General features: G+C 48.7%; 1 protein-coding gene across 7 annotated transcripts in view; it reads right to left on the bottom strand.

Annotated features, from left to right (window-relative positions):
- CUX1 (cut like homeobox 1) overlaps positions 1-19,457 on the bottom strand; it is a 253,548-nt gene extending 234,091 nt beyond the window's left edge. For all 7 annotated transcript variants that reach the window (XM_054085416.1, XM_054085410.1, XM_054085411.1 and 4 more), the window contains exon 1: positions 19,328-19,457. In XM_054085416.1, the coding sequence (XP_053941391.1) occupies positions 19,328-19,390 (63 nt within the window). In that variant the 5' untranslated portion in view covers positions 19,391-19,457. The remainder of the gene's footprint in view (positions 1-19,327) is intronic.
- Between the last annotated feature and the right edge of the window lie 7,132 nt (positions 19,458-26,589).

The following is a 26,589-nucleotide window of genomic DNA, read 5'->3' as shown; positions in this document are numbered from 1 at the left end:
GACCTTATGAAGGCAACTAAGTAAATCATGGCTCAAAAGTAAGTCTATAGAACCATCCCCAAACCTCCATACCCAGAGCAGAGCTGCCAATATCCCCCAAATGTAGAATGAGGATTTCCCATGCACGATCAGATCAGAGTAAATCAAAGCAGAGGCCTCTTTTACCGTTTGCCCAGGCGATGAGCTGTGTCAACATCAGCTACATCAATATACTGTATGCGTGGAGAACCACGGAGAGCACTGGAGCGATGCTGTCACGATTCTATTTATGCCCTGTCCTGCTAGCAGGCGACTGATGTCATACGCCTGCATACAACAGAAACGGATTCACAACCTAGAAATTTCTGCTGGCAAGAGATCAACAGGCTGTGATGGGTACTGCAAACAAACCATCCAGCCTTTAGCCAGAGCTCACTGATCTCTGCTTGAACTCTTACACCAGGCTAAAACTTCCATCGCTTCCACTGCAGAGATGCCATTCCCAGTGTCAGCAATAGCCTGAAGCAAAGCCAGTGCCAGTGACCACAGCCTGTGGATTTTTAGGTCTACAGACTCGCTGCACGGGATCTGCTTTCCACATCCTGTGTAACCGAAGAACATGTACAGGTGTGGTGGTCAAACAGCTCGACAGAAATATTCTTGTGCATTATAGATACACCTGCCTGTACCGACATGCAGAACACGAACTTGCACAGAATAGCAGCCTTTTGCAGACAAATTCTTAGAGCAACAACAAGCAGGAGTTGAAGCAAACAGAGTTCAGATTGTTTCAAGAACAACCAGTTATCTAACCAGAAGATACGTGATATACCGAGAAGGAACAATGGCATGAAATAAATCAATTCAAGTTTCAAGCCATCTGTATGTATCTGTACTGAGTATCAAACCATCTGTATCATATTCTTAGATCAGCTAAAGCAAACCACTGGCACCAGTGCCAAGTCTGGCAGCAGAACCGATTTGGACCGTCACCAACGAGAACGAGCTACCATGCCTCTTAGAATAAATTTTGTAGCAATCACCAAAAGGGTTGATCAACACAGATTATCACAGCTACAACAAGCCAGCTAGTTTAAAAAACAGCATTTGCCATCCCACAGTATTCGATTTTATACTTGTGTGATGCACTCTTTGCCTAAAAAAGAAATTAAACTTGTCATTCTCCCTGTCCCACAGGGAAATGGATAAAACCTCTCAAGCAGGTTTTGCACAGCAGCACAAAGCCCCGCACAGAGTGTCACATGCCTGGTCCCCCGCACCAGCTAACGCAGAAGTTCACAGCCCTGTCCAAGTACATCAGAACCCTGGAGCAGACAAGCGACACTGGCAGCTGCACCACAAGCTGAACCCTCGGGAGCATCGTAGATGGAGAAGCACATCTACATGCTCGGAAGGTCTCCCACTTCCACCTGGGATAACGCTTGGCTGCCTTCATTTGGCACACACAATGGTCCAGCAGTACCAAGCAACTCACACTCACTTCCTTTGTCTCCTCCAACTCTACCCTACCATTCCACAGCACCCTGCTTTTTCCAGGAAATTCCATCTTCCCTTTGAAGTCTGGCCTAAATTTCAAAGGCAAAAACACCAAAATATCCTTGAGGATAAAGGTGCTGATGTAAAGAACACTGACTAACGCCAGTAATTTTATTTTCATATTTTACAAGGGCCCAAAAATAACTATTCACCACCTTTTCCTCTGCTCGAGATTTGAGAACAACCCGCCTACCAAAAAGCCTAATTCTCTTAGCGCTAAGGATTTTGCATGGGTGGAACTCTTTAGCTAAAAGTGATGATAAATAACACCTCCTCAATCCCGCAATCTCCCGAAACAGTTTACAAGAATTAATATACTAAGTTGATTTGCAATGTTAAAGTGGAATTTCCCAGCGCTCTCATGTCCACCTGAACTATGCCAGGTGGGGCACTATGACTGCAGGAGTACAACGTAATACTTAACAGCCTTGGTTATCTTTGATCCCCACACCTTTGCTGTCGTGAGAATGCCTAACTCCATGTTTCTTGCATAGAGAATGATCAAATGTAATGTATAATCCCAACCGACCGCGTCAGTAGCTCATCCGTCCCACACTGCAGACAGCGTTGCAGGACCCTCCGCTTCACTTGGCCGTACAGGATGCTCCCGGAGCTGGAGGGACAAACCTCTGATGCCAAGGTTTTTCTGTACTCACACAGCACTTGTGTGTTAAATCAGCCACATTAAGCAGTGTTTTTTTCAGCCTTCTGTACAGTTTACATCCAAACTGTGCTAATTGATAAGAAAGTGTCTAGATGTTCAAGAGCTTGCCTGCATGTTCTTCTCACCTATAAACCCACTGTACAAACACCTCCCCCCCGTACCTCCCATCAGTGAAATGGATAGAATGCCGTTTTCTAAAACTTATGCATGTACTTAACGCAGAGCACCTTCTGAAGCTTCAAATTAAAGGTATCAGAGAACAGCAGAGTAACCTCCTTTCCCCAATAGAACAGATCTGCACTTTAAACTCTGCATGTTGTTTAACTCTGTTACGAATCCTATTAGGAGAAACTTAGTTTATGAGTCTGCCAAAAAGGATGGTTACCAGAAGTGTAATCACAGCGTGCAATAACTGCTGACATGCAGTGTATTTCTAGGCAATTACAGCAGGTGTTTTAAAAGCATAAAGCTCGAGTTAAAAATCCATTTAGAGTCACAGACATGGAAAAAGTGAATGGCTACCAGAAAGTTCAAACCCTCCCAGCAGTCAAATGCCATTCCTCCTCCCCTGCAGACCACGGCAGCTACGGGACAAACTCCACTGTGAATTTCAGCAATACAATATCAAGCACTGAGGTACAACGATCGCTAAAAAATGAATGAGGAGCCTTCAAAGGAGGATGCAGCATATATGCTTTCACTTAAGGACTGCTAGATCTGTTTCAGAATACCTTCTCTTTAAATCTAATTAAGCAAGGTGGCATGTAATATCTCAGACTGAATGATGTTCTAAGAAAGAGCCTAATATGGAGGGGTGCCTGTGAAAAGTCAAGTGCCCTGCTAAGGTAAAACACTGTGGATGTGACAAGTCCTGCTCAGACCTCACAAGAGCCTCTACGCAAAGTCTGTCTACAACACAGACCCAGTGGAGGAACTTCAGGGAGAGCTGCCTTGCCAATACAACACGTAACTTCACAGAGCAATTGCCAGTTATCACAATTGCATAAGCCAGGAGACAACACCAACTATAAATATGACTACCAGCTACCCCACACAACCCGAAGTGTCCTGCCAAGCCCTCCTTCGTGTTCTCTCTCACACAGACAAAGGCCTCAGAGCCATGGGACATCTGCCAGGGAAACAAATGAAGTCAAAAAACCAGAAGAACATGAACATGTACTAACCTAAACTTGCGTGTTCTTTCTTCCCAATTCCTCCCCCTACAAAGACGATGTCTCAGTTTACTGCACTCTCTTCCTTCTCCCAACCAGTCTTAACTCTTGGACCAGTATTTTAGAAGTTTCCCTACCTTTGAAAAAATAATGTTCAGTCCTTAAATGTTCTGCCAGATCGGGACCACACCCTGCCCTCTCCCAAAATCCCTGCTGTTTGTCTCCTATTGCACATAATCAATTATAGCACTTTCAGGTTTGTATTTTGCATGGTGGGAGCTGATCCAGAAAGGAGATTGTGCTTGTGTGAGCTTGCGTGTTTACACAAACATACATGCACACATACACACACCTTTAGAAAATTGGTTTGTTTCCATAGAACTTTAGGGGATTTTCTTCAAACTGGGTTTTTCACCTGTACGCAGACAGCACTTGATACAAAAAAAGTAGCTGAAAATCCCACTTAGCAGGCTGTGCTAATCACTGAAAATATGAAGGGAAAAAGCAAGATCTTTGCCATTCTGTCACCACAAGAACAGAGTACCTCTCATAAGCAATAACTACAGCAAAATGCACCAAGCCACCCAGCTCCGCCGTACGTTTCACTCTCCCCGTTCCCAGATTCAGTGTCAGACACCAACTCTGATGTTTGACAAAAAAGGGACACGGCAGATTGCCCACCAGCCGCATCATGTGCTGCCAAGTGAGAGATACAAGCTTGGAAACAGACTCAAGATTCCAGCCAGGACAGCAGGGCTGGAAGCATCGCACAAGTGACACAACTGAGCATGGTGGGAGAGGCTGGAGGGGACGTGGGAAGTTATGGCATGAAACAACTCTGCAAGGCATGCAAAGGAGCTGGTTTCGGTACCCAGCAAGACAACTAAATCATTTAGGGTTATCAAGAAATAACTGAAGTTTTCTTTCTTCTGATTTTTCTTTTCTAACTAAGTGTAACTGCAAAATCCCCTTAGCTACTTGAATATGAATTTTCCAGCACATTTTCATTCTACTGTGAATGTTCTGTGTGTACTTTTTCTTTATAAATCACTGCAAAGCAACACAGCAATCTGCAAAGCAAGGGTCACCCCGGACCTAGTTCACAACTTCAGACTCCAGAAACATCTAAAAAGAAAGCTCACATCCTATAAAAGCCAGCAGTCATCGTGTTAATTTGTTCGGTAGCCAGCACAACAGCACTGTGAGCACCACACGGAGACAAAGACTCTGCTTGTCCTCAAACAGTTTTTAGAAGACACATTTTATCAGTATATCTGTTAACACTTTCCTCCAGGAAACACATTTCGCCTGCTAGCAAACAAACAACAAAACAATGTGTCATATCTGGAAGATGAGGGAGAGAAATAATCGGGCTTAGCTCAGAGTGCTGTAATAAAATAGCAATGATCAAATGGAGGAGCTGATAGGGACTATTTCAGCCCCATGCTCACAACCCTGCACTGACTTCTGTTACCTCGCAATACCTGCGCGCAAGGTTACGTTACATGGAGATTGGCTTCAGTTCTGCTATTTAACAACAGCCAAAGAAATCTGACGGTTCTGAACCTGGCTTGCTGGTGGAAAACAAGGCAGCTCACATAGGCTGTGCCACAGGCAGATGATCCCAAAAGGCAAGGCAGCTAACTAGCTGTGGAAGGAAGCCAGAGCGCGAAGCAGGGATGGCGTTACTTGTTCCAACCCTTCTCAAGTCGAGGAGCAGCACCACAATGGGCTCACCGGTGAACTTAACAAAATTCTGTTATCTTTCTGTTTAACTTTACACAGCAACTGCTGGGCACATTCTGTTTCAAATGGCAGAGCACAGGCGAGGAAACTTTAAGCAGCACACACGGTTGGGGAGCACTTGTGAGCAAAGCTTCTGAGATCCTGGAAACATTTTGACTAAGTTCCATAAATTGTAGTTCTAATTAAGGATCAACTTTGGAGTCAAAACACCTCTTTATTCGAGGGCAGGGAGGCTTAAATCTTTTTGTATTAATGCTGAGCTATATCACCTGATATTTTTGCTATGGCCAACCTATAAAACTTGTCAGTTTCACTCAGTTTACATAGGACTCTAATTATATTTAACTAGACTCTGAATGATCTAATTACTTAACATCTTACACCACAAACTACTGAGGACATCTGTTTGAGTAACTGGTGAAGGAGTTGGAGAAAGAAAACGACTGTACTGTATGCTGCCCAGGACCCCTGCAAGCAGCTCTCCCACCAGACAGGCTAATTTTTCCATCCCACCTGAAATTTCTGCCAGCTGAAAGCAGTCCGACAAGAACAAATCATCCACATGTTCAAAGAGAGCAGTGAGGTGAAGAAAAACTGTGAGTGCCACAAACGGGATGACGGGACATTGGAGAAGGTTTTCCATTTTGCTTTGTTCTTCACCAGGTGAAAAACCTAGACTGTTCTCTTGCATTTGTGGGGCTCCTTCTCTCACCGCTCTTTAGAAATGGAGAAACAGAGGATGGCCATGAGCACTAAAAGTGATGTCCGCTCGGCTACCTCAGTGCTCACGGTGACCTCAAAACCAGCAAGCCCTGGGGGATGTTAAAGCTTCTAACCAACACAACAGTGTTTACCAAAACCAGGGGGAAACTCCACTGGGGTACCATGCAGTCATTCCCATGGGAAGCACTAAAGTGAAACGGGAAATAAGCAGCAGTATGAGCTGAAGGATGTTTTTCAGCCATAAAACTCTTCAGTTAAATGATTCCCATAATGCCAGCCATGGTCAGAACTTTTCCCTTGGCCTGGCCAGGTGCCAGGGTGATATTGCACCACATACCTGAGGGCTGCTCAAAGGAGAGGGTGCCCGACACACAGGAAACTGCTATTGTGACCCATATTGTGCTCCCACTTTGATCTCTTTTCCTTGAAACCACAGCGCATGGTACCCAGCAGATTAACCTGATGGTCAAGGAAGAAATAAAACCTAGAAGTTCTGGTTAAAAACACAGTTAAAGCTGTCAGTCTCCGTCTCTCCTCTTCCTTATCCAACAGACGGAAAGCAGCAGTAACCACCCATTGCTGCAAAGCACAGTAACTCTACAAACGTCCACTAGCAAGGTCAGCAAAGTGTTTCCCCAATTGTCTACTGCCTGTGACCTTTTCCAAAGATTTCAGATGAAAACCAAAACCTAAACAACTTGTGAAAGATCCTTTGGCACCTTCGACAGCAGCACAGTCCTGGGGAAATTCCAGTTTGGGCACAACATTCTGCCTGCCCAGATTTTCCCCCTCCTCACGCAGATGTGCTCCTCCTCACTCCTGACCTGCCAGGTATAACACCCAGCTTCCATGCTCCACGACAAAACTGATTATCCCTGAACAAGCAGTAAAACCAAACCACTCCTGCCCGTGCAATGCTGCAAACGTTTTGGAATCCTTCAAGATCAAAGCCACTCTATTAATAAACTTATATTTTTATATTCCTTGCAGCTGAAAAATCCAATTAAAACCTCACAGTGACCTTTTACCAGAAAACCAACTGCTGCCACAGTGAGGACGCGTGTCAGAAGTCACCCTAAGCACGGTTCTAGCAAAAAGAGGGTTGGTACCGAGAGATCCTAAGGCAGATGCTCTAACTTAACTCTCTCACCAGGGTGGTAGCGGATGGCCTAATTCAACGGGAAGATCTGAGAGGCTTTTATTAGTCCTCCGCACTCGAGTAACTGACAGTTATACAAACAAAATGTCAGGCCTTAAGTCAGCATTTAGAAAGTAAATTTATAATGAAGAGCTGACAATTAAGGACCGTACAAAGAGGCTGCTGCCACCATCGCATTTCTTAAAAAAAACACTAGATATAAAGTGAAGATTTCTTAGCACTGAAATTAACTTCACAATTTGTTGGTAAAATTATTGTAGCAAATAAATAGGGCATAAAAACCACTATGATATATGACTGCATTTTCTCATGACATATCTGGAAGCGAACAAGATAAAGAGCAATGAATGCCCCAAAACAATGGGAGTAGGTGTGCTTTTTCAAACCAGGCACGCCTGCTGACTTACCAGCTTCCACTCAATCTCTGTTCAAGACCAAAGTCCACTTGTAAATGAAAAATAATGCATATACCCAGCAAGTCCTGCTATCAAAAGCACTCAAATGTGCTCTGGAACACCTCTAACACTGAATGCCAGCCCTCCATCACCTTTTGCCCCAACGATCCTAAAGGGGATCCGAAGTTGCAGCCTGTGAGACTGCAGACGGATGAACCTCTGGCACAGCAGGGAGCAGCCAAGCACAGAGCATGCCTAGTGCAGCGCTGGGAAGGTGGCACTGAACGGCCGCACAGCACACGCTGCAGGCCCAGGCTCATGTTTCCGCCCTTGCCGTAAGGTTAATTTTCAGAAGGACGGCAGGGACCACAGCTCTGGGGCGCAGTGACCACTTTCCAAGATCCTGAAAACAATCTGAACTACTAAGTTCCTCTTCTAATCCTATTTAAAGTAGGTTTTCACAGTTCCAATTTTAGACTTCAAGTCGTATTTACAGGACAGAAAATCCCAGATAGTGACATTAATCAAGTTTTACTTAGCTTGGCACATTAAAGAGCTGACTGTTCTCAGGAAATGCCAGGACATCTCAGATGCTAACGGATTTTAATTTATTATCTGAAACAAGCTGATCACAGCACAGTGTGTGTGCCATTTTAATCGTTCCTGCTGTATTTAACATACCACCCCAAGAAAAAAGCTCACACAGCTCTAGTTTCACGAGTTGGTGCCATGGAGCACAGCAAGCGACTCTAAGGCAGAATCGAGTACCAGAAGTTGCACTGAAGAAAACAGCTGTACAATACAACTTTCTCATCGTGGGACTGACCAAAGCTCTGCCTGCACACAGATAAAGAGCCTGAACCAAGCTCCTCCTCCTGAGCACGGCAACAACAAACCATGTTTTTTTACCTAAAACTGAGAGCATGGCTTTGTAAAACAATTTCATTGGATTCAAATACTGATCTAAACCAGGGACACAATCTTAGCCCTACAGCAGCCACGAACCATCAGCCACACAGACAACACCCACAGCCTTGGAGGATCAAGACTCACGCTAGAAAAGCTTTCTTCAAAAAGATATTCTGAGTTCAAGCACTAATTAGGAGCACAAAGTAAGTTTGCTTGGGAAAACAGGCAGGGTGTTGTGAGCAGCAGTGGAGAAAGGAGCTGAAGACACAGCATCAGCAAGCTGCCCTCTTCCAACACCGAAGAGTTTTGATAGCAAGGCTGTGTGCTTGAAGAAAATTGTGTGGAAACCCATGCAGGAAAGAAAAGGAGCTCCTGAAAGACAGGACAAAGCTGGAGGAAGGGAAGGGAGGAGGAACCAATGTGTTCACAACTTCTTTCTTTCATGTTTTTCAGACACATGAAACACTTCTTGCAGTCACATGAAAGAGAATGAGGTTACAGTTGTGTAAGCAACTCTGCACACAGGGCTCTCCACAGAAAATCAATTGCAAGACTCCTGGCTCCTTGTTTTTAAATGTTTAATATTATCCCATCACCACAATTACTATTAGAAAACCAACCATGCTCATACTAGACCTACCAAACCCAAGCTGAGCACTATCGATATTGACACACAAACACACACAAGTTGCAACAGAAGAACAGATACGAAGTTCGCTGATAACATTAACATCACCCTATTTCAGATCATCAACAGTGGGTACATTTGATTTATGCCGGTAAATGAAGCAAACATCTCTAAGTGATAACACGATACAAACTGACTGTGACATGCACATGCAATAAAACATGTAAATACCCAATAAAAATAAAATTAAAATTAATTACAGACAAAACACAGATATAAATTTTACAGAGCTATTCTGACAGCTGTTTTATTTCACACCAATGAAACAACAAGAAAAAGAATTAAGTTGATCAGAAACATGAGATAAAGGAAGAAACTGAGAAGCTACTGGACTAGTGACGAGAGACCCATCTCTGTTCCCAGCGTGACCATGGGCCAGGTCAGACCAGGCAGCTCCTTCCCACCCAAGCAGAAGGCTACGACCATGCATGTGTTAAAACCAAGCACATGCGATCACGCTTACTGGGTCAGGGCCTTTGTGTTGTGCTAAACAGGGATAAAGCTTATTCACCTCTGCGAAGTTCACTGAGCTGAGTGCGAGACCAACCGGCAGCAGGGAGTGGAGCTCAGCACCTCTCCAGCCTCATAGCTATTCAGGAAGCAAACGCATGTGGAATGAGCAGGCGATCGATACTTCTGATGGCACAAGTAGACATCTAAATCATAACCTCTAACCCTGCTGGCGGTCTTAGCAGAAGGCTATCGATACACAGACCACAAACCTGAACGGTTTGGATAAAAGATAAAAGTTGCCGTAGGAAAGTTTCAAGCTACGCATTACATGTCTTTGGTGAACGAGGAATGTCAGCCTTCAGAGAGGAGCTCACGCCTCACACAGACACTGCTCCAACCATCACTCTCTCTCGCTGCCACTACAGCACCTACCGCCACCGGAGCATGGTTTGGACAAAAGCGTTGCCAGCAACTGGAAATCCTCCTTCCCCGGAGCGGGCAGAGGCAACTGCCTTCGGAAACAGGGAACCGTTTCAAAGCCATGGCCGCAGCTAGCTGGGGACGGCAGTTTTACGTGGTGCAACCACAAGCTGTTGAATATTAAACTCAACATTCCTATTGCTGGGTGCCTATACTGGACACTTTAAGCACTCTTTAACGTACGGAGAAACCTGAAGGGAAACTTGATATGTTGCATATCTTGCCTTCAAGCAGCAATCCAGAGCACACGGAGGTTTGTTTTACAGTAAGTGTGTGTGTATGCACAGATAACTCTAAATTATAACTTTATACCATTTGCAGGAAACATTTCCTCCCAGTGACTCAGTACCAATCATCAACAATATCCTTTTAGGACACTCAACTATCCAGTTCTTTTTTCACATTTATTTCTACAGACATTACTTCCAGCAGCCAGCCTGAGGAGTATCCGCATATCAACAGCAGAGCATCCTCTGTCTAATCCACATAAAAAGAAAGTGAACAAAGGTGCAGAAAATGTAACAACCAAGCTTTATTTATCTTCCGTTGCAAAAAGCAACACTGAGTGCTAACTCACAATCTTGCACCTCAGATCACTCTCAAAGACGAGTCAGAACCATTATCAATGTTTTCCAGATGGGGAAGCAAACCAGCAGAGGTTGCGGGATGTGCTCCGTGGTCAGAGCAGCCCACAGCAGAGCTGAAAACATGCACGCACCCGCTGCAAACAGCAGGACTGAAACTCCCAACCCATTTCTGAGTCGCCACTACCTCGAAACCATCACTCACACTGAATCCAAACCAATTAAAGGCTTTGTACGCTGGCACAAGTCCCCTAAGTGCTGCTGCTCAAAGCATCCACAGGGTTTGGATGGGCTGATGCACACCAGCTGAAGCTTACCGCTCTGGTTAGAGAAATCTTCCACATTCCTTACAATAATGGATCAGCAACACCAAGTAACCTCCAATACGAAACAGAGGCACCAGAGACAGCAGGAGTAAGACTTTACCCGTCACACTTCTACGCATTCTAACTTCTAGCCTTGCAGTTTAGTTTCTGTAGGAATAAGCAAGGGCATTTCCATGTAAGACAATTACTTTTTTGCACCTAAGATATATGTAGTTTGACTCTTCATTTAAAAAAAAAAAAGACAAAATCTATCGAGTTGCATTCCCCCTCCTTTTTTTTCTTTTTTAAGTAAGAACAGTAATAATGTTTCTACTAGTCATAATACCTTTAAAATACCATCTAAATGGTTAAAAGCCATTTAAGTCTACCAGGAACACAAGCCCTGTTTGTCACAGGGGAACATTAAAAATCCGTCGGCGTATGCTGAAGTCATACCATCACCTCGGTATCTCCTGCACCATCTTCCCAGGCTGTTTCCATATGAACAGTGGGTGGTAAACCCCAGGCTATCCTTTCATACCATCAGCAAGTGCAGATGAGCTGGATTTGATTGCGACGCCACAGCCTGGTGTTTGCTGGGAGACCCTCCATGCTCCCTGGCTGCACCGCTCAGTATTTACAGTAACTCTAAAATAAGCTCTCTTCTCTCCGAACTGTGCTGCATTCAGTTTCATTTCCAAATCCTAGGCTCAAGCTCACTCCTTAACTCCTTCCTTTCTTCACCACTTCCCTACATCCCATCCCATCGTCAAGCAGCGTCATTTCCTCCATGCCGCTTGTTTTTCTTTTTCCTTCCCTGCAGGGTTTCTGCCCTCAGTGTGTCACACGTGAGCCAAGGGCTGCAGCCAGCACTGCTCAGCAATGAAAGACCTCTCCAACGTAACCATCGGAAGCGATTCAGGCCCCCCTGGACACACATCCGCCATAAGAGCAACCCCACAGCAATGTGGTAACGCAGCAGGACAGAATTTCCAGAGCTCAAGAGATGCTCCAGAACATCAGCAGGAACAGGAGCAGAGCATGGTCTCACCGGCGCTCTCCCGTGCAGCCAGGGCTCACCCCACCATTGGCCAAACACAAGATTCAGAGAAATGAGGGCTCTGCCTCCGCTGCAAAACCAGTCCAGCCATTTACCAATCACTTGGCCTAAACTTTCACATCCCTCACAGAAGCCAGATGCTGCCGTGTCCAAGCTCACTGCTCAGCACATTGGCAGACAGCGAAGCCAGGAACCACAGGACCTGCTCAGCTCAGCACTGATGGACAAACTCCTCTGCAAACGCCCCACACGCAGCCATGGCCTACACCCTTACATGACTTATAAAGCTCACAGACAGAACACAGGGATACTGGGGAATTTAAAGCATCTAAATACAACAGCTTAAATATTCCCGTGCATCTGCTTCTGAGCTTTCCAAAGAAACAGCAGGCGTCAGCGACCTCTGTGTTCCCAGAGCAGCCCCTGGTGGGTTCATGAACTCAACCACGAGGCAGACGAGCGCATCCCCTCCCTGCACCCCGTGAAACCACGGCACAGCTCCAGCCCTGACAGAGGCATCACAGTACTGCAAGGCACGGAGGCACACAGACCGCTAGCGAGGCCAAAAGGAAGACAACATCGTCCGAAAGGCTCCAGCTTCAAAGGTGTGTCCACGCTACCACACCCGCACAGAGCCATCAGCCATCGCCTGGCGCCAGCACCGTCACACCAAGAAATGCGTTTGTGCTAAATCCTTCACCCTGCTAAGCCACAGAAGGGACCAAGTGACAACACAGCAAGAACCGCTGTGTCCTGCCAGAGACCAGGCACGAGCTCCATCACGGAACTGCAGTGAACCCAGCACAAATTCCTTCCTGCCTACTGCTTTCCCAGAAATGCAAGTACTGCCCAAGAGGGAAGACCACTGTAAAACCCAGCCACCCACACCCAGTATCTGCACGTTTTTCCTTACAAACACACTGTTAACGCTCGGTTATCTCTGGATTTCAATGTTCTGCGCAACCCCAGCAATGTCATTTATTGTATTCATTCTAGCTAACAGTAAGAGCGGGAATCATCAGCTTCTTTGCCTTGTCAAACCAGAGAAAACAAAACCAAGCTGAGAACACGCATGTCACAAAAAAAGCAAGATTTCTCTTATCTTTACCAATTTAAGGGCATTAAATATCTGATCGTCAGGTTTAAGCTTCTCTCATTCTTCCGTGGTAAATCTAACACCACACCTACCACTCCACGTGTGAGCACGCTGTACAAATCCTTTCGCCCCAGACTCCTTCGCTTCTGCTCACCACTCCATTTCAGCTTTCTCCCTCCACACAACACTTGAACACTGTCACTGCACTCTTAACCCAGAAAACACGGTATTTTCAACACCCTGCCCATAAAGTATACGGGAATCAACGAAGCACAAAGATAAGCAAAGAATAAAACGTGAAGAACGTGTAAGAAAAACCTGAATATACAAGATGGGAACTTGCTACCCTACTTACACAAAAAGGACCACAAGTCAATAAGCGCTGCCTACCTGGTGTCTTAAAAAACACTGAGCATTCATATACGTACCCATTCTCAAGCCAATAAATAACTGCCTTTATTTTCAGCCTCTGTGTGATCAAACTGAAACTTTGGGTTATGCATTTTTCTGCATCCACTCTTCGCATTACAAATCAGCTTGGAAATAAAGAATAATTGTTCATTGGAATTTTAGCCTGTGTGTAATTTCCTCTATAGCAAATGTTTCACCCATTATTTATTTGATATTGTTATACACATCAAGTAGTGCAATCTTCTTTCAGAAACATCCCAACTGTTACCATGTTCCAGATCCTCACTGCTGCACTTCTCAATACCTTATTCCAACCAAACACAGACTTGGCATAAAAGCAGAGCGACAGAAACATGCACTGATTCTGCCGTGTTTCAGACGGGCATTATTCCACTTGAGGAACAGGAAAGAGGGCTAGAAAAGCTTTCAGAAGTTTCTTTACAAGGAACAGGACTCGAGGAATCCTATGAAAGCTACATTCTTGAGCCAGAAGCATACCAAGGGCCTTTCTTCTAACGTGTCACGTGCACTAGATGTCCCAGGACACCACGCTGACCACCACAAAAAAGGAAAGCCTCCCTGCCCCAGGGAAGCACTGACAGCTATCAGAGCATGCTGGCAGCACTACCCGCCTTTTACATCCCTCTCAGGGCCCTGTATCGCATCTTCCTGAAGAACCACCAAGCGCTTTCACCACTCATCTCCGATCAGGCAGGGAGGAGCAGAAACATATTTACAGTAGCTAGAGACTCTTCTCTTGATATGCATTTAACTACAGTTATAAATATTAAAGCACTTTTAGGATAGAAGCTGCAAGTTCTACAGTGATCTCCACTGATAAAATTAAACACTCGGATGCGATCACTAATTCCACTTCTGATGAAGCACACTAACTCCTTGACTTGAGGCAAATCAGTCTGTGCTCGGGTACAATCAGATCTAACTCAAAGATGCCAAGAACTCCACCTGTTTCTAATTAACTAATAGAAATCCTTCAGTATGTAAAACTACTGGTTACTACTTGGTTTTTCCAGATTTCGTTACAAATTTTATAATGTTACAAGATCAGCAGTTTACATTAAACAATTTGTCACAGCATGCATAGAACTAACAGCCCATCCTTACTTTCATCATACCTGATGCAATACCAGGATGAGATTTAAAAAAAAACAGAAACACACAAGCAAGATTTGGCTTCGCATTTTCAATCCCTCGCTTGACAGCAACAGAGACCGGCGCTTATTGCCAACATACTCAACACACAGCTCGTTTAGTCTTCAAACGGTATTAACTTCTTCCATCCGTCTTGCAAATTCAACTCAGATCTGAGAGCCAAGCAAGACTTACTCGTGCAACGCTGCTGAGCAAAAAGATGTGGCAGGACCCCCCGTCTCCTCTGACAGATACACACACGCACACTCAGAAATGCAAAGAGAAATCCCCAAGCAGACAGCACACCAGACCACGGGAGCACAGTCCTCGCCTGCCTGTTCCCCAGTGGACAGTCAAGTTTATGGTGACACCAAAAACTACAAACCTGAAACAGGACCACACACAGCAGCAAGTAACCCTCACGCTGCTGTATGTCAGCCTAGCTCAGCTCTGCTTCCAAACAGGAGATGCAGTTTTAACTCGAGGACAACAGCATTTCTCCAGCATTTAACTCGCGTTTACAGCCACAGCATTCAACTCACGTTTATAGCCACAGCATTCACCGTTTGTAGGGATCCGTTTTCCCCATGCACTGCAACTCCCTTGCCATCAGTTATCACGCAAGGGTCCATCTTCGGCCACGGGGCAAAATCAACTGGAAATGCCATGCCAATGCCAGTGTTTCGCTAGGAAATGTAACCTCTAGAGAGAGAAGGGTGACGTGTTCAGCCACACGCCTTTCGGGTGCAGTCTCCAGTGCGGAGCCACCTTTGATACCTGTAGGAAACTGCCACTTTTACATCTCATATTCCATTTGTGAACAGATCTTTTTGTTCTTTAATCCAAGTTCTGAATTATTTAATCCTGCCTCCAACTCCTGAAATCTCTCCTCCTATAAACAAGAGGTTATTTAGCGAAAGGCAATAAATAATTAAGGGAGTCAGACCCTAAAGTGTTCCTGGCTGTTTTTAATTAATATTGATAGAATCTGGAGAAACCTGCTGCTTACTATTACAAGGCAGGTCGAAGCTCATCAATAGTTAAATGACTTCTTCAAGCAGAACGCAGAAGAGGAAGTTGGGAGCAGCTCTGCGGGACCAGCAGCCTCAGCTCCTCACAACTTTCTTACGCACAACAGCAACGACAGGTTCAAAGCCATCCGCACGCAGAGCTGCAAGAGCTGGGGTTTACAGGGCACAGCAGAACTGTGTTAAGCATAAATCCTTCAGGTTTTCGTCCTGGAACGGGGCAACTAAAGCACAGATGAAAGCAATTTTTATTTTCTCCAATTCTACACGCAGAATAGGTTGGTACAAATGAACGATGGGGGAGGCACGGACAGCTCTGTGAGACTCAACTTCACTCAGCGAGGATAGTTTTTATAGCTTATTGCTTCATCTGCAAGTGGGAGTAAATATTACCCTACCTCTTCAGGCAGATGGGTGGGTAACAAACAAAATAAAAAGCTAATTTGAAACAAATTAACTACTCTGCATAGGGATGAGGGCACTCTACCTCCCCGGTCACTCCGGGACTCTCCACGGACAGATCGTGCGCGGAGTTAATAAACTTTGCACTGCATGCAGATTGCCTGGTGAACCTGCCAGCAGGTGAACAGCCACAACCCGCAACACGTATAAATAATCACTAGCCTTCAAAAGCAGGTAATGAATATTGTTCAAACAACTTCAAGCTAGCGTTACCGGAGTGCTTCAAAGCAGAACCTACAAGCTGTTCCAGTCAGACTGTCACACTCAGTCTGCAAAAACCAGATTAAGGCTTGTACAGCAATACTCCACAACAGGTTTTACAGTGTGCACAGAAATTAAATTATGATAAAAGTGAGCTATTTTTTTACTAAAAACAGAATAGAACAATCTATCAAAATGTCATTTGGCCGCGTTCATTACATTTTAGAATTTAATTTACATGATAGATACTTTAACGTAATATGTTTTAATCAATAAGCCTTTCTGAAGGTTTTATTTTTACAGGAAATATTTAACGCTAAAAGTAACGCCACGGCAGTGACGTCGGGAGCATTTGTTTTCCCATGCTAAGAGAGTCCAACCCCACATACACAGAGGCACAAGCACAAGTCCACAATTAAAGATGTCAGCCCTTGTTTAACTACATCTTAATTTAATCCATTTTATTTTATACAATTCTACATCTGGAGCTCATTTTCCGTATTCCTGTAGGTATTCTGGGTCGCTATTAAGAACCCTTTCAAGTTAGCAAAGTTCAGCCAAGACTACCTGAATCCAGAGCCTTTAAAGCAATAAAACACAAAACGGGTAGAGAAAACCCCAAACCGGGATGATGTTACCCCCTCTCCTACAGCACCTGAAGCTGGAGGGGGGGGCCCAGCACTGCACTTCTGGGGCTCAGCACCACTCCGGGGCCTCAGCATCGCTTCTGAGGCTCTGCACCCGCTCCTGGGGATCAGTGGGGCTCCTGGGCTTTGGCCCCACTCCTGGGACTCAGCATCTGCTCCCAAAGTTTGACCCTGCTCTCAAGTCTCCACAACCGTTCCCAGGGTTTGACCCCGTTCCGGGGGTCTGATGCTGCTCCCAGGGCCCAGCACTGTCCCCAGGGTTCAGCCTCGCTCCCAGGGCTCAGCCCCAACTCCTGGGGCCCCGCAACTGTTCCTGGGGTTCAGTCCCGCTCCGGGGCTCTGCACCTGCTCCTGGGGCTCCAGGCTGCTCCTTGGGTTTGGTCCCACTCCTGGGGCTCAGCAACCGCTCAGCACCACTGCCGGGTTTAGCCCTGTTCCAAGGGCTCCGCTCTGTTGCTGGGGTTCAGCCTCACTCCTGGGGCTCAGCACCCACTCCTGGGATCAAAGCTGTTCCTGGGGCTCAGCACCTGCTCCTGGGGCTCCACACTGTTCCCGGAGTTAAATCCCACTCCTGGGACTCAGCACCGTTCAGTCCTGCTCCTGGGCTCAATGCCGTTCCCCGGACTCAGCACACGCTCTGCCCGGGGCCGCAGGGGCTCGGGACGGTGCATAAGCGAGGCAGCGGCTGGGGAGCCCGGGCGGAGCGGGTGCTGAGCCCCGGGAACAGCGTGGAGCCCCGGGAGCAGCACCGACCCTCCATCCCCGGGGGCTCCGGGTTGCTGCGAGCCGGCGCGGCACCGCATCACTCTCCGGCTCATGTCAGATCCAGGGCAGCACGACAGGCTGCACAGACCGGCAATTATGTAAGGCGCCCCCCCGGCGTCCCCTGCCCGCACCGGTACCCGCGGGACCCCCGGCCCCATCCTCAGCGCCCCGCGGCGCTCCCCCCGGCCCCATCCCTCATCCCTGCCAGTGCGGTGCCCGGCGCTCGCGGGGCGAATGAACGGAGTCCCCCCCCCGGCTCCATCCCGCACTGTCCCGCTACCGGCTCCTCATTTCCCCCGGTGCTTTGGCAGCAGAACGCAGCCCCCCCGCCCCCCATTGCCGGCGCCCCATGGGACCGCCCGGTTCCATCCTTCACTCCCCATCAGCAGCTCCTGGTTCCCTGCAGCGCGGCGGCAGCGGAGCGGAGCCCCACGGGACCCCCCCAGCTCCCCGCTACCCCAAGCACAGTGGCAGCAGAACGGAGCCCTCCGGGTCCCCATTCTCACGGTGCGGTGGCAGCACAGCAGAGCCCCCCCCGCCCGACTGCCGCCACCCCGCGGGACACCCCCCCCGTCTCCCCGTTACCCCAAGCGCGGTGGCAGCGGACAGACCCTCCCCGCCTGCCTGTTCCTCGCGGTGCGGCGGCAGCAGAGTAGACACCCCCCCACAGCTCTCCGTGCCCCAAGCTCGGTGGCAGCAGAACAGACACCCCTCCATCCCCAGCTCCCCGTTCTCATAGCGCAGTGGCAGCAGAACGGACCCCCCCGGGTCCCCATTCTCACGGTGCGGTGGCAGCAGAACAGACAACCCCCCCCGGTCCCCTTTCTCATAGCGCGGTGGCAGCAGAAAGGAGCCCCCCCCGGCGGACTGCCGGCGCCCCACGGCTGCCCCCCAGCTCCCCGTTCCCCCAAAGCGCGTTGGCAGCAAAGCAGACCCCCCCCAGCTCCCCGTTACCCCAAGCTCGGTGGCAGCAGCACAAACCCGGCCCTCTCCCCGTGTCCCGGTACGGTGGCAGCAGAACGGACACCCCCCACCCCCTCCCCGGGTCCCCGTTCTCACGGTGCGGTGGCAGCACAGCAGAGCCCTCCCTCCCTCGCTCCCCAAAGCTCGGTGGCAGCAGAACGGAGCCCCCCTCCCCCCGACTGCCGGCACCCCACGTCTCCCCCGCAGCTCCCCGTTACCCTAACCTCGGCGGCACCGGTGGGGCCCCCCCCCCCCCCCCAGGGTTCCCGTTCTCACGGTTCGGCGGCAACAGAGCAGACACCCCGCACCCCCCCCCCCCCAGGCTCTCCGTGCCCCGAGCTCGGCAGCAGCAGAGCAGATCCCCCCCGCAGCCCCACCGCGGCCCCACAGCGCCCCCCGCCCCGCCGCGCCCCGCACCAAGTGCCGGCACTCGGTAAAGTTTGCCGGGCGCGGGGCAGGGGCGCGGGGGGGCGGCACCGCGGGGACACACACACACACACCAGCCCGGGACGGGGCGGGCGGCCGCGGCGCCATCTTGGGCTGATCGATGAATTGAACAAAGGGGATCAATTTCCGATGGGGCCGGCGATCGGCGGGGGGGGCGGCGGGGCGGGCGGCGCGGGGGCTGCGGGGCGGGGGGGGGCCAAAGAGGGAGGGGGGAGCGGGGAGGGGGGCGCGGGGGGGGCCCCGCGGCGCGGCCCGGACGGGGAGGGGGGGGCGAGCCTGACCTGCAGCTGCTGTAAATCAAAGCGCTTCCAATATTGAAACATCGATCCCACATTGGCCGCCATCTTGAGACATATTGAGACGGAGTGAGCGCCGATCGGAGCGAGGGGCTGGAGTTCGGGCCGGGGGGAGCGGGGGGGGGCGGCGCGGGGGGGCGGGGCCGGGGGCGGCTCGCAAAGCCCGGCGCGGAGCCGCGGGAACGCGGAATGGAGCCCGGGGGCGGGGCGGGGGGGCAGTGCGGGGGGGGGGCGGGGCAGAACAGGGTAGGGGGGGCAGTGCGGGAGGGCAGTGCGGGGGGGGAGAGAGTGCGGGGGAGGGCACCGAGGGGGCGGGGGGTCCGCATGTGGGGCCGGGGGGCAGGCCACAATGGGGGGGGGCAGTGCGGGGGTGGGGGGGGCCGCATGCGGGGGGGCAGGAAGGCAGTGCGGGGGGGGACAGTGCGGGGGCGGGAGGGGGGACACGACAGTGCGGAGACAGTGGGAGGGCGGGAGAGCACCGCAGGGCCGGTGCGGGGCAGTGGGCAGGGCAGGACGGGGGCGCCGAGGGAGGCAGTGCGGGGGGGGGTGTGCGGGATGCGGGGGGGCGGTTACCGTGGGGCAGGAGCAGGGGGACCTGCGGGCAGTGCGGGAGCGGGGGGGGGACCTGCGGGACCATGCGGGGGTGGCACCGTGAGGGGGGGCGGGGAGGGGGTCCGTGCGGAGCGGGGATGCGGGAGAGGAGGGGGACACGCGGTCTGTGCTGCGCCGGGTGCGGGAATGCGGTCTGGGAGATAAGTCCTCCGGGAGTGAAACGAGAAGAGAAGAGTAGAGAGAGTTTGGGGGGAACCAACAAGGAGCTGCGTGCAGGGCGCCCCGAGTGCCCGTGTCCAGGGCGGTGCGATGGGGTTTGTTCCGCTCCCCCGGGCCGGTGCCCCTGCCTGCTGTGGGCAGGGTGGAAAATCCCACCCCAGCTCCACTGGGGATATCCATAGAAACCGAAATTAAAGGGATGGAATAACTTATTTCTTTCTAAACAATCATGTTGCTGTAAATATGAACATTTTCCTTGTTCCCTTCCTGAAAAGCACAGAACATTGTACCGGGCTCTGATCAAAACCAACCAGGGCACACAAATAGCCCGAATCTCTTGCCCGCCAGGAAAGCATCCCTCACCTCCTCCTGGGAAGGGGGCAAAGCCAATCTCTGTGCCTGTCCCCTCCATAAACTGCCCGGTGCTCGCCCAAATCCAGCTCCTCTCACAGTTCTGCACCTCATCTGTAAAAGGAAAACCCATCCTCCTCTGGGGGAGAGAGCGATGGTGGATATTTCTTCAAATTGTGTTTGATCACCGAGTGAATTCAGTGCTCGCTGGAGTCAGGGGGTTGGTGACCTGAAAATGGCTCTGTCTGTCTTTCCACAAGTTGAGGCAGTGGCAGAGCAATTGCCATGGATTATTTCCCAATACGCCCCATCCTCGTTCGGAGCAGCACCATCATCTCGGCCTCCATTTCCACTTTTTGCTGATCCTGCTACTTACAAAGATACTAATTGCGATGGCGAGTTTTATGTTAATGGGCTCCACTTAATGATCAGCCCGACAACTATAGACCTTCAAATTGTTAGTTGGCTGTACTGGGAATAAAACTAATGGCGTTCGGATATGAAAATGTCATTCCTCCACCTGGTGAGGTAGATTGGGCACTCAAGAAGACCGAAACCCCAACCTCCGCACCGCGCCTGTCACGGGGCTGGACACGGGGATGCCGCTGGAGGACAACCCTTTTCCTCCAGGAGTGCCAGGCTCCAAGGGCTGGGAGATGGGGCTGGTGGCAGGAGGCGTGGGGCGCCCGGGCAGGGGTCCCCCTGCTCCAGCGAGGGGCCGTCGGGTGCTGCAGAGCGACAGCCATCTGCGGGGATGGAGCCGCGCGAGCCTCCCAATTCTGACTAACGACGTAACCGGTTTGGTAGCTCTAAAATAGGATTTTAATCCTGGGAAGCATCATTTCACATTCCAGTGATCTAATCAAAATCCTTTCCTCTAATCTCTCCATGGTCCCCCCTTTCTAGATGAAAGAGGCTGGAGTTCCTGTCTTCACCCTTTCTCGGCTGCCTCCCTGTTCTACCAGTCTGTTCTGTGTCCAGGCAACTGCAGAGAGACATTTCAAAGGCTCCTGCCGTGCCATGTAGATGTTTTCTCTTGTTAGCTTGGACTGCAGGTGTGTAAGCCTCAAGGATGAAGTATCATGGTGCTGTTTTAGGTTCGGGGCATACAGTCATCGTACAATAAATCACACAGTAATGCTCCGCTTTGAACACGCGCACACAGAAAAAGGGAAAGAAAAAAAAGCATCTGACCTGAATCATTTTCTGGAAACACATCTGGTTAAAATCCAAAGTTTTAAATTGAGTAATATTTTTAAATACATTTGGTAGGTATTAAATTACAGCGTTATATCTGGTAATATTTATGATGCTAATGTGTTAAGCAGAGGTTTATATCTGTCAAGAAATATGAATGATTGTCATATGGGGTAAAAATGTATCCCGACGTAAATAATATTTTATGATATTTTAAACATAATTGTAGTCTTTTTTGCAGGAGTTACATCTTGTCACATTATTGCCAATTTGAAATGAAAGCTCTGTGGCTGGATACCAAAGCTTTTAGCTTTAGAATTCTGAATAAGAATAAACAGCGCGGCTGATTTTGGGAAGTACTGAGAAACCTTAACTCTGCTGGAAGACAAACACTGAGAACCTATAAATCCTGTTGTCTTCTGTGCAGGATCAAGTCCCTTATTTGCCGTTTTGTGAGGCAGCAAGCCCAAGGAAATCTCGCTTGACAGCTCTGTTTTCTCCAAGTGCTGTATTTCTCCAGGCTGGATTCTACAAAGATCCTGCAGGGTACAGAGCTCCTTGGAGCAAGCAGTAATTTGCTTTGTATTGCTGCCGAAACGAACCCATGCAAGGCAGGAGAAAGGTCTTGGAAGATTTGGTGGGCTCTGGCAAGAAGATGGGTAGAATGAAGTTTCCTCCGATTGTCTTGTTTTGCGAGATCGGTCTCGTATGTTCATTTGAGGAAGGTTCTCCTAAGGTTAGATTTGAGCTGTGTAAATGCTAACCTCTTTCAACATGCGCTAATAGAGAACTGAAAAAGTGAGTGCAGCGCATTTGAAATCTAAATCTGAAATGATGGTGGTAACCAATAGTACTTCAGTAAAGTTTCCTTCATCCAAAATATTTGTAGGTGTGTTGTACAGATTTCTTTTGCATTGTCTCCCAGGTACACTCATACAGGCTTTTTTAGGAATTGGGCAAATATCTGATAAAAATTTGTTTCCTATTAGAGTCACCCTGTCATAAAATGTCACTAATACAGATATTTAATTAACAGATTTGCACATTGGGCCATCAGCAGCAATTGGTCTTGCTGTGCTTCACATGTCATTGTCCAGAATACTGAAGAGAAACGGACCTTTGTTCCAAGGGTCCCAAACTTGTCAGAAACAATTCCTTTTCACAGCTGCTCCTCTGGGCAGCAGTCTGCATTCATTAAGATATTTTGGACCATGAGTCCAATTTTAATCACTGAACTTAGGCTTCCGTTTGCCTTAGTGAATCCAGCTTCTTGCCTGGCCAGGACGCTGAAAGATGAGGTGCTGCTTCTCCCAGCAAGACTGTAACTTAAGAGTCTCTTCTCCATGGATTCCTGTTTTTCCTTCTCCTCTTTTTCGCTTAAACTGGAGCCCGATTTTCTATTGGTTTGCATAAAAGAGTTCCTCTCTAGCCTTATCTGTGCCCCTGTCTGCTCCTTGCCCAGCCTGTTCCTTCCTTGCTTTCATGGCTTTCATCTTTGTTTCCTTGTCCCCAGCTGCCCGGCTCCACGTGCCTGTGCCCGCTGAAGAGGAGTGCCTCATTCCAAAATCCCATCCCTCTCCGCTGTGAAAGCATCATTCTGTTCTCTCCTAAACTGGGTTTGAGAGCAAAGCTAGCTGTGCTCCATCTATCCTTGTTACACCGTGCCATTGCATGGAGACACTCCGTAGAGATGGCAGGGAACGCAGCCAGCAAGCAGATGATTTGTGTTGCCAGAGATTTAGCCCAAATTAAGATCAAAACTCGTATATGTCTTCCAAATCACAGATATTTCTTCTCAATTATCGTCTGTGAGTCCAATTCTGCTTGATTTATAACTGTTGCAGCAGCCAAAGGTTTTTCAGCACATAAATTGCCAAAGGATGTGGCCAGTGCTGTGGACACAGGGGTGTGTTCAAGCTCAGGAAGCCCCCTGAATTGTGAGAAGCAGGGAGAGTATGGGCGAGAAGTATCCGAGAGGACTGTCCACCTATGGTCACTGGCAGAGACAGAAGACTCAGCGGGATGGACCCTTGTTCTGAACCAACACAGCAATTCCCACATTCTTTGGTAATTTGTGAACACTTTAGCACTAACCACGTAGACGGTGGCGTACATGATCTCAGCATGAAATGCTGCAACTGCTGCGTAGCCACAGATGCATGCCGGTAGGTGGAAGAAAGGAAAGCAGTCCTCACAGAGGGCAGGGAAAACAGCCACAATTAAAAGCAAAGTAGGTTTGGGTGGTGTGGTTACTCACTGTTTAGCTCTGAAGACATTTATAAGTATCCAGCATAACCCACAACAGATCTTGGAGGATTTGTGGATTAACCCATACCAACAAAAACACGCAATGACATTGTAGCGGAATTCTCTGCCAGCAGGAGTTATTGAAGACCCCAAAAGAAGGAATATATCAGTGTGCCTAGTGCCTCAATTCAGCCTTCCCAGACTGAATGTATTTGCAACATTTCTGTCACATAGCTGCTTTTCTAACACTACATCCTATCCAGATGCATGGTCATGTTTTGGCCAACGTAAGCCATAACGATACTCACAGGCAACTGAGAGTCTGAGAGAAGGAAAGGGCCTATCAGGGCATCCGCTCCCTGCAGCTAGCAGCGAATCACAGTTTCATACTTAATTTATTTGTATGGTTCATACCAGTTTTAATTTGTAAGCACTGTCCTTGCCTTATTGTCCTTTGTCTCATGTACAGGAATCGTTTTGGCTGTGCTTTCCTCTCTGCCCTCTCAGTCCCAGCCAGGTATTTCTCCCAGTTTCTGCAGAATCTTCAAGTCCAGTACTTCATATATTACTTAACACTAAGAAGCTGGAACCAGTCTTATCAGTTTAAATCCCTTTTTCTTTTCTGAACCTCAGCTGGGTGGTTATGTTCTGCTTTTTGCGCTGCTTCCACTGTGGCTGGAGACCTGTTTTTAGTGGCTGTAGCTGAGGATGGGAGCTGCCTTCAGCTGCTTTCACAGGGCTCTTCATGACATCAAGCAACTCGCTGAATCTTCCTTCAGTTTCTCCATTCTGTAAAATACGGGTGGTCACCAAGAGACCAATCTCGTGGTGACTGCTGGGCGCTTGCATTGCCCAGACAGCAGAAGAGGGAAACTGCGCGGAGGAGATGGAGGGCAATAAATCCATCACTGAAGCAGCTCAGAAGCTGCTCCCTCACCTACCAGCTTCCCTTTCATTCACTTCCAGACAGGGCCTGTGACGCGGGTGAGCGCAGAGCTGAGCTGTGTTGGAAAAAGAAAGAGGAAAAAAGGTTTTCTTTTCACTTCGCAATCACAAATACTTCACGTGGGAGGGAACATGTCTCTGCTTCTGTTCTCCAGCTGGCCTTTTTGGTCCCCTTCTCCTGGTCAGTCCCCACCCCAGGGTGGTCTCCCCATGGCGATGGGTCCCCTGTGGGTGCTGGCTGTCCCCAGGGTGGTTCAGCCCTGTGTTGGCACAGCCAGCTCCAGCAGGTGGGTGCCAAGGGGAGAGGCATCCGCGCCTGGGCCCTGTTGGAACACGCAGGGACAGGAGAGGAGCGGCAGACGGGTGCCTGGGACAGAGAGACAGGTGTGTATGGAGATGGGAGATACTGGGATGGACGGACTCTCGCCTGCCTCGGGCACCACTGTGAAACCAAACCCTGACATGGGGCGGCAGCGCCAGGCAGAGCTACCCAGGCAACTGGGAAGCTGGCTTGTTGCAATATGGGATGTTTAGGATGTTTAGGTGTTTTTTTCTTCCAATAATAAGTGTGAAATTCTGTTTTGGGAAGCACATCTTTTCTTAGAAACACAACTGTGACTGACTTAGCACAACTGTGATTTCCTACAAACACAACTGTGTTTGGGGTTGTTGCAATTGAATGCCAGGGTAGGAGAAACAGTAATTCTGGATTAATGCAGAACCGGAGAAAACAGGCACCCTTAGAGGAGCCTTGAGTTCACCACAGCTGCTGTACACTGGAAAAACCAATGCCGTGTCCCAGGGAAAACGTTTGAGAAAGTGGAGAACTCCTTTTTGGAAAGAGCATACTGGGTGCCTCTCCTGACACACCCAGAAGCGCTTGGGACAGTGCATTGATCCAGCATTTCTATGAGAGCTTCTACAAAATACTTTTCCCCTCACTATTGCAGGTATCCAAACATTCCCTTCCCCTTTAGAACAAACACAGTCCACCTTATTCCGGTCATGGTTCTCTGTTTTCATATGCTGGCCCTTGTTTGCATCTGCTTGGCGTTATCCTGGATTGGGGCTTTAACCTGATGTGCATCCAAAGAAATGATGCGGCAATTGATGGGATTGCTGTGGTTTTCCACGGGTGCAGGCTAGTGCAGACCATAACTTATTGTGTTCATTCTGTAAATAACAAGCTGGGTTGGGCCCAACGAGGGTAAAACAAATTGAAAGCATTCATAAAGAGAAGGAAATGGGTTTAAGATGTAAGAATAAAGTATTGGTGGTCTCTCTCCAAGCATCCAGTTTGAAAAGTACCAAAGCACGCAGAAGCCCTCAGTGTCGCGTGTTGTCCGAGGCCCCGCCGCACGGGTGAGCTGCTGAACCAGCGCCGTGTGCATGAAAACTACTTTCATGAAAGGATTATGCTAAAAAGATTTAAAAGCTGCAAGAAGGAGAAAAGTGTCCAAGGGCAGCCAACCCTGAGGAAACAAATGCAATTTTGTGAAGTGTTTGTAAATGCAGTTTGTGAACACGTAGGAGAGAGTAATTTTTTGCTTTTCAGACCACTCCTGTCACACAGAAAAGAAACAATTGCTTATTTGTCTTTTTCAAAGATTTTTAGAGAATACATTGCAGCTTAGATATTTATTTCGACCTGCTTTTCCCTTTTTAATAGCTTCTTGTTTTGTTGATTATTTCAGATTGGTCTTTTTGTGTGTGCTCTCATTCATCGGTAAGAGAGA

The sequence above is a fragment of the Cuculus canorus genome, chromosome 20 (genome assembly GCF_017976375.1).
Source record: "Cuculus canorus isolate bCucCan1 chromosome 20, bCucCan1.pri, whole genome shotgun sequence".
Taxonomy (NCBI): Eukaryota; Metazoa; Chordata; class Aves; order Cuculiformes; family Cuculidae; genus Cuculus; species Cuculus canorus.
This window is presented reverse-complemented; position numbering and strand designations above follow the sequence as displayed.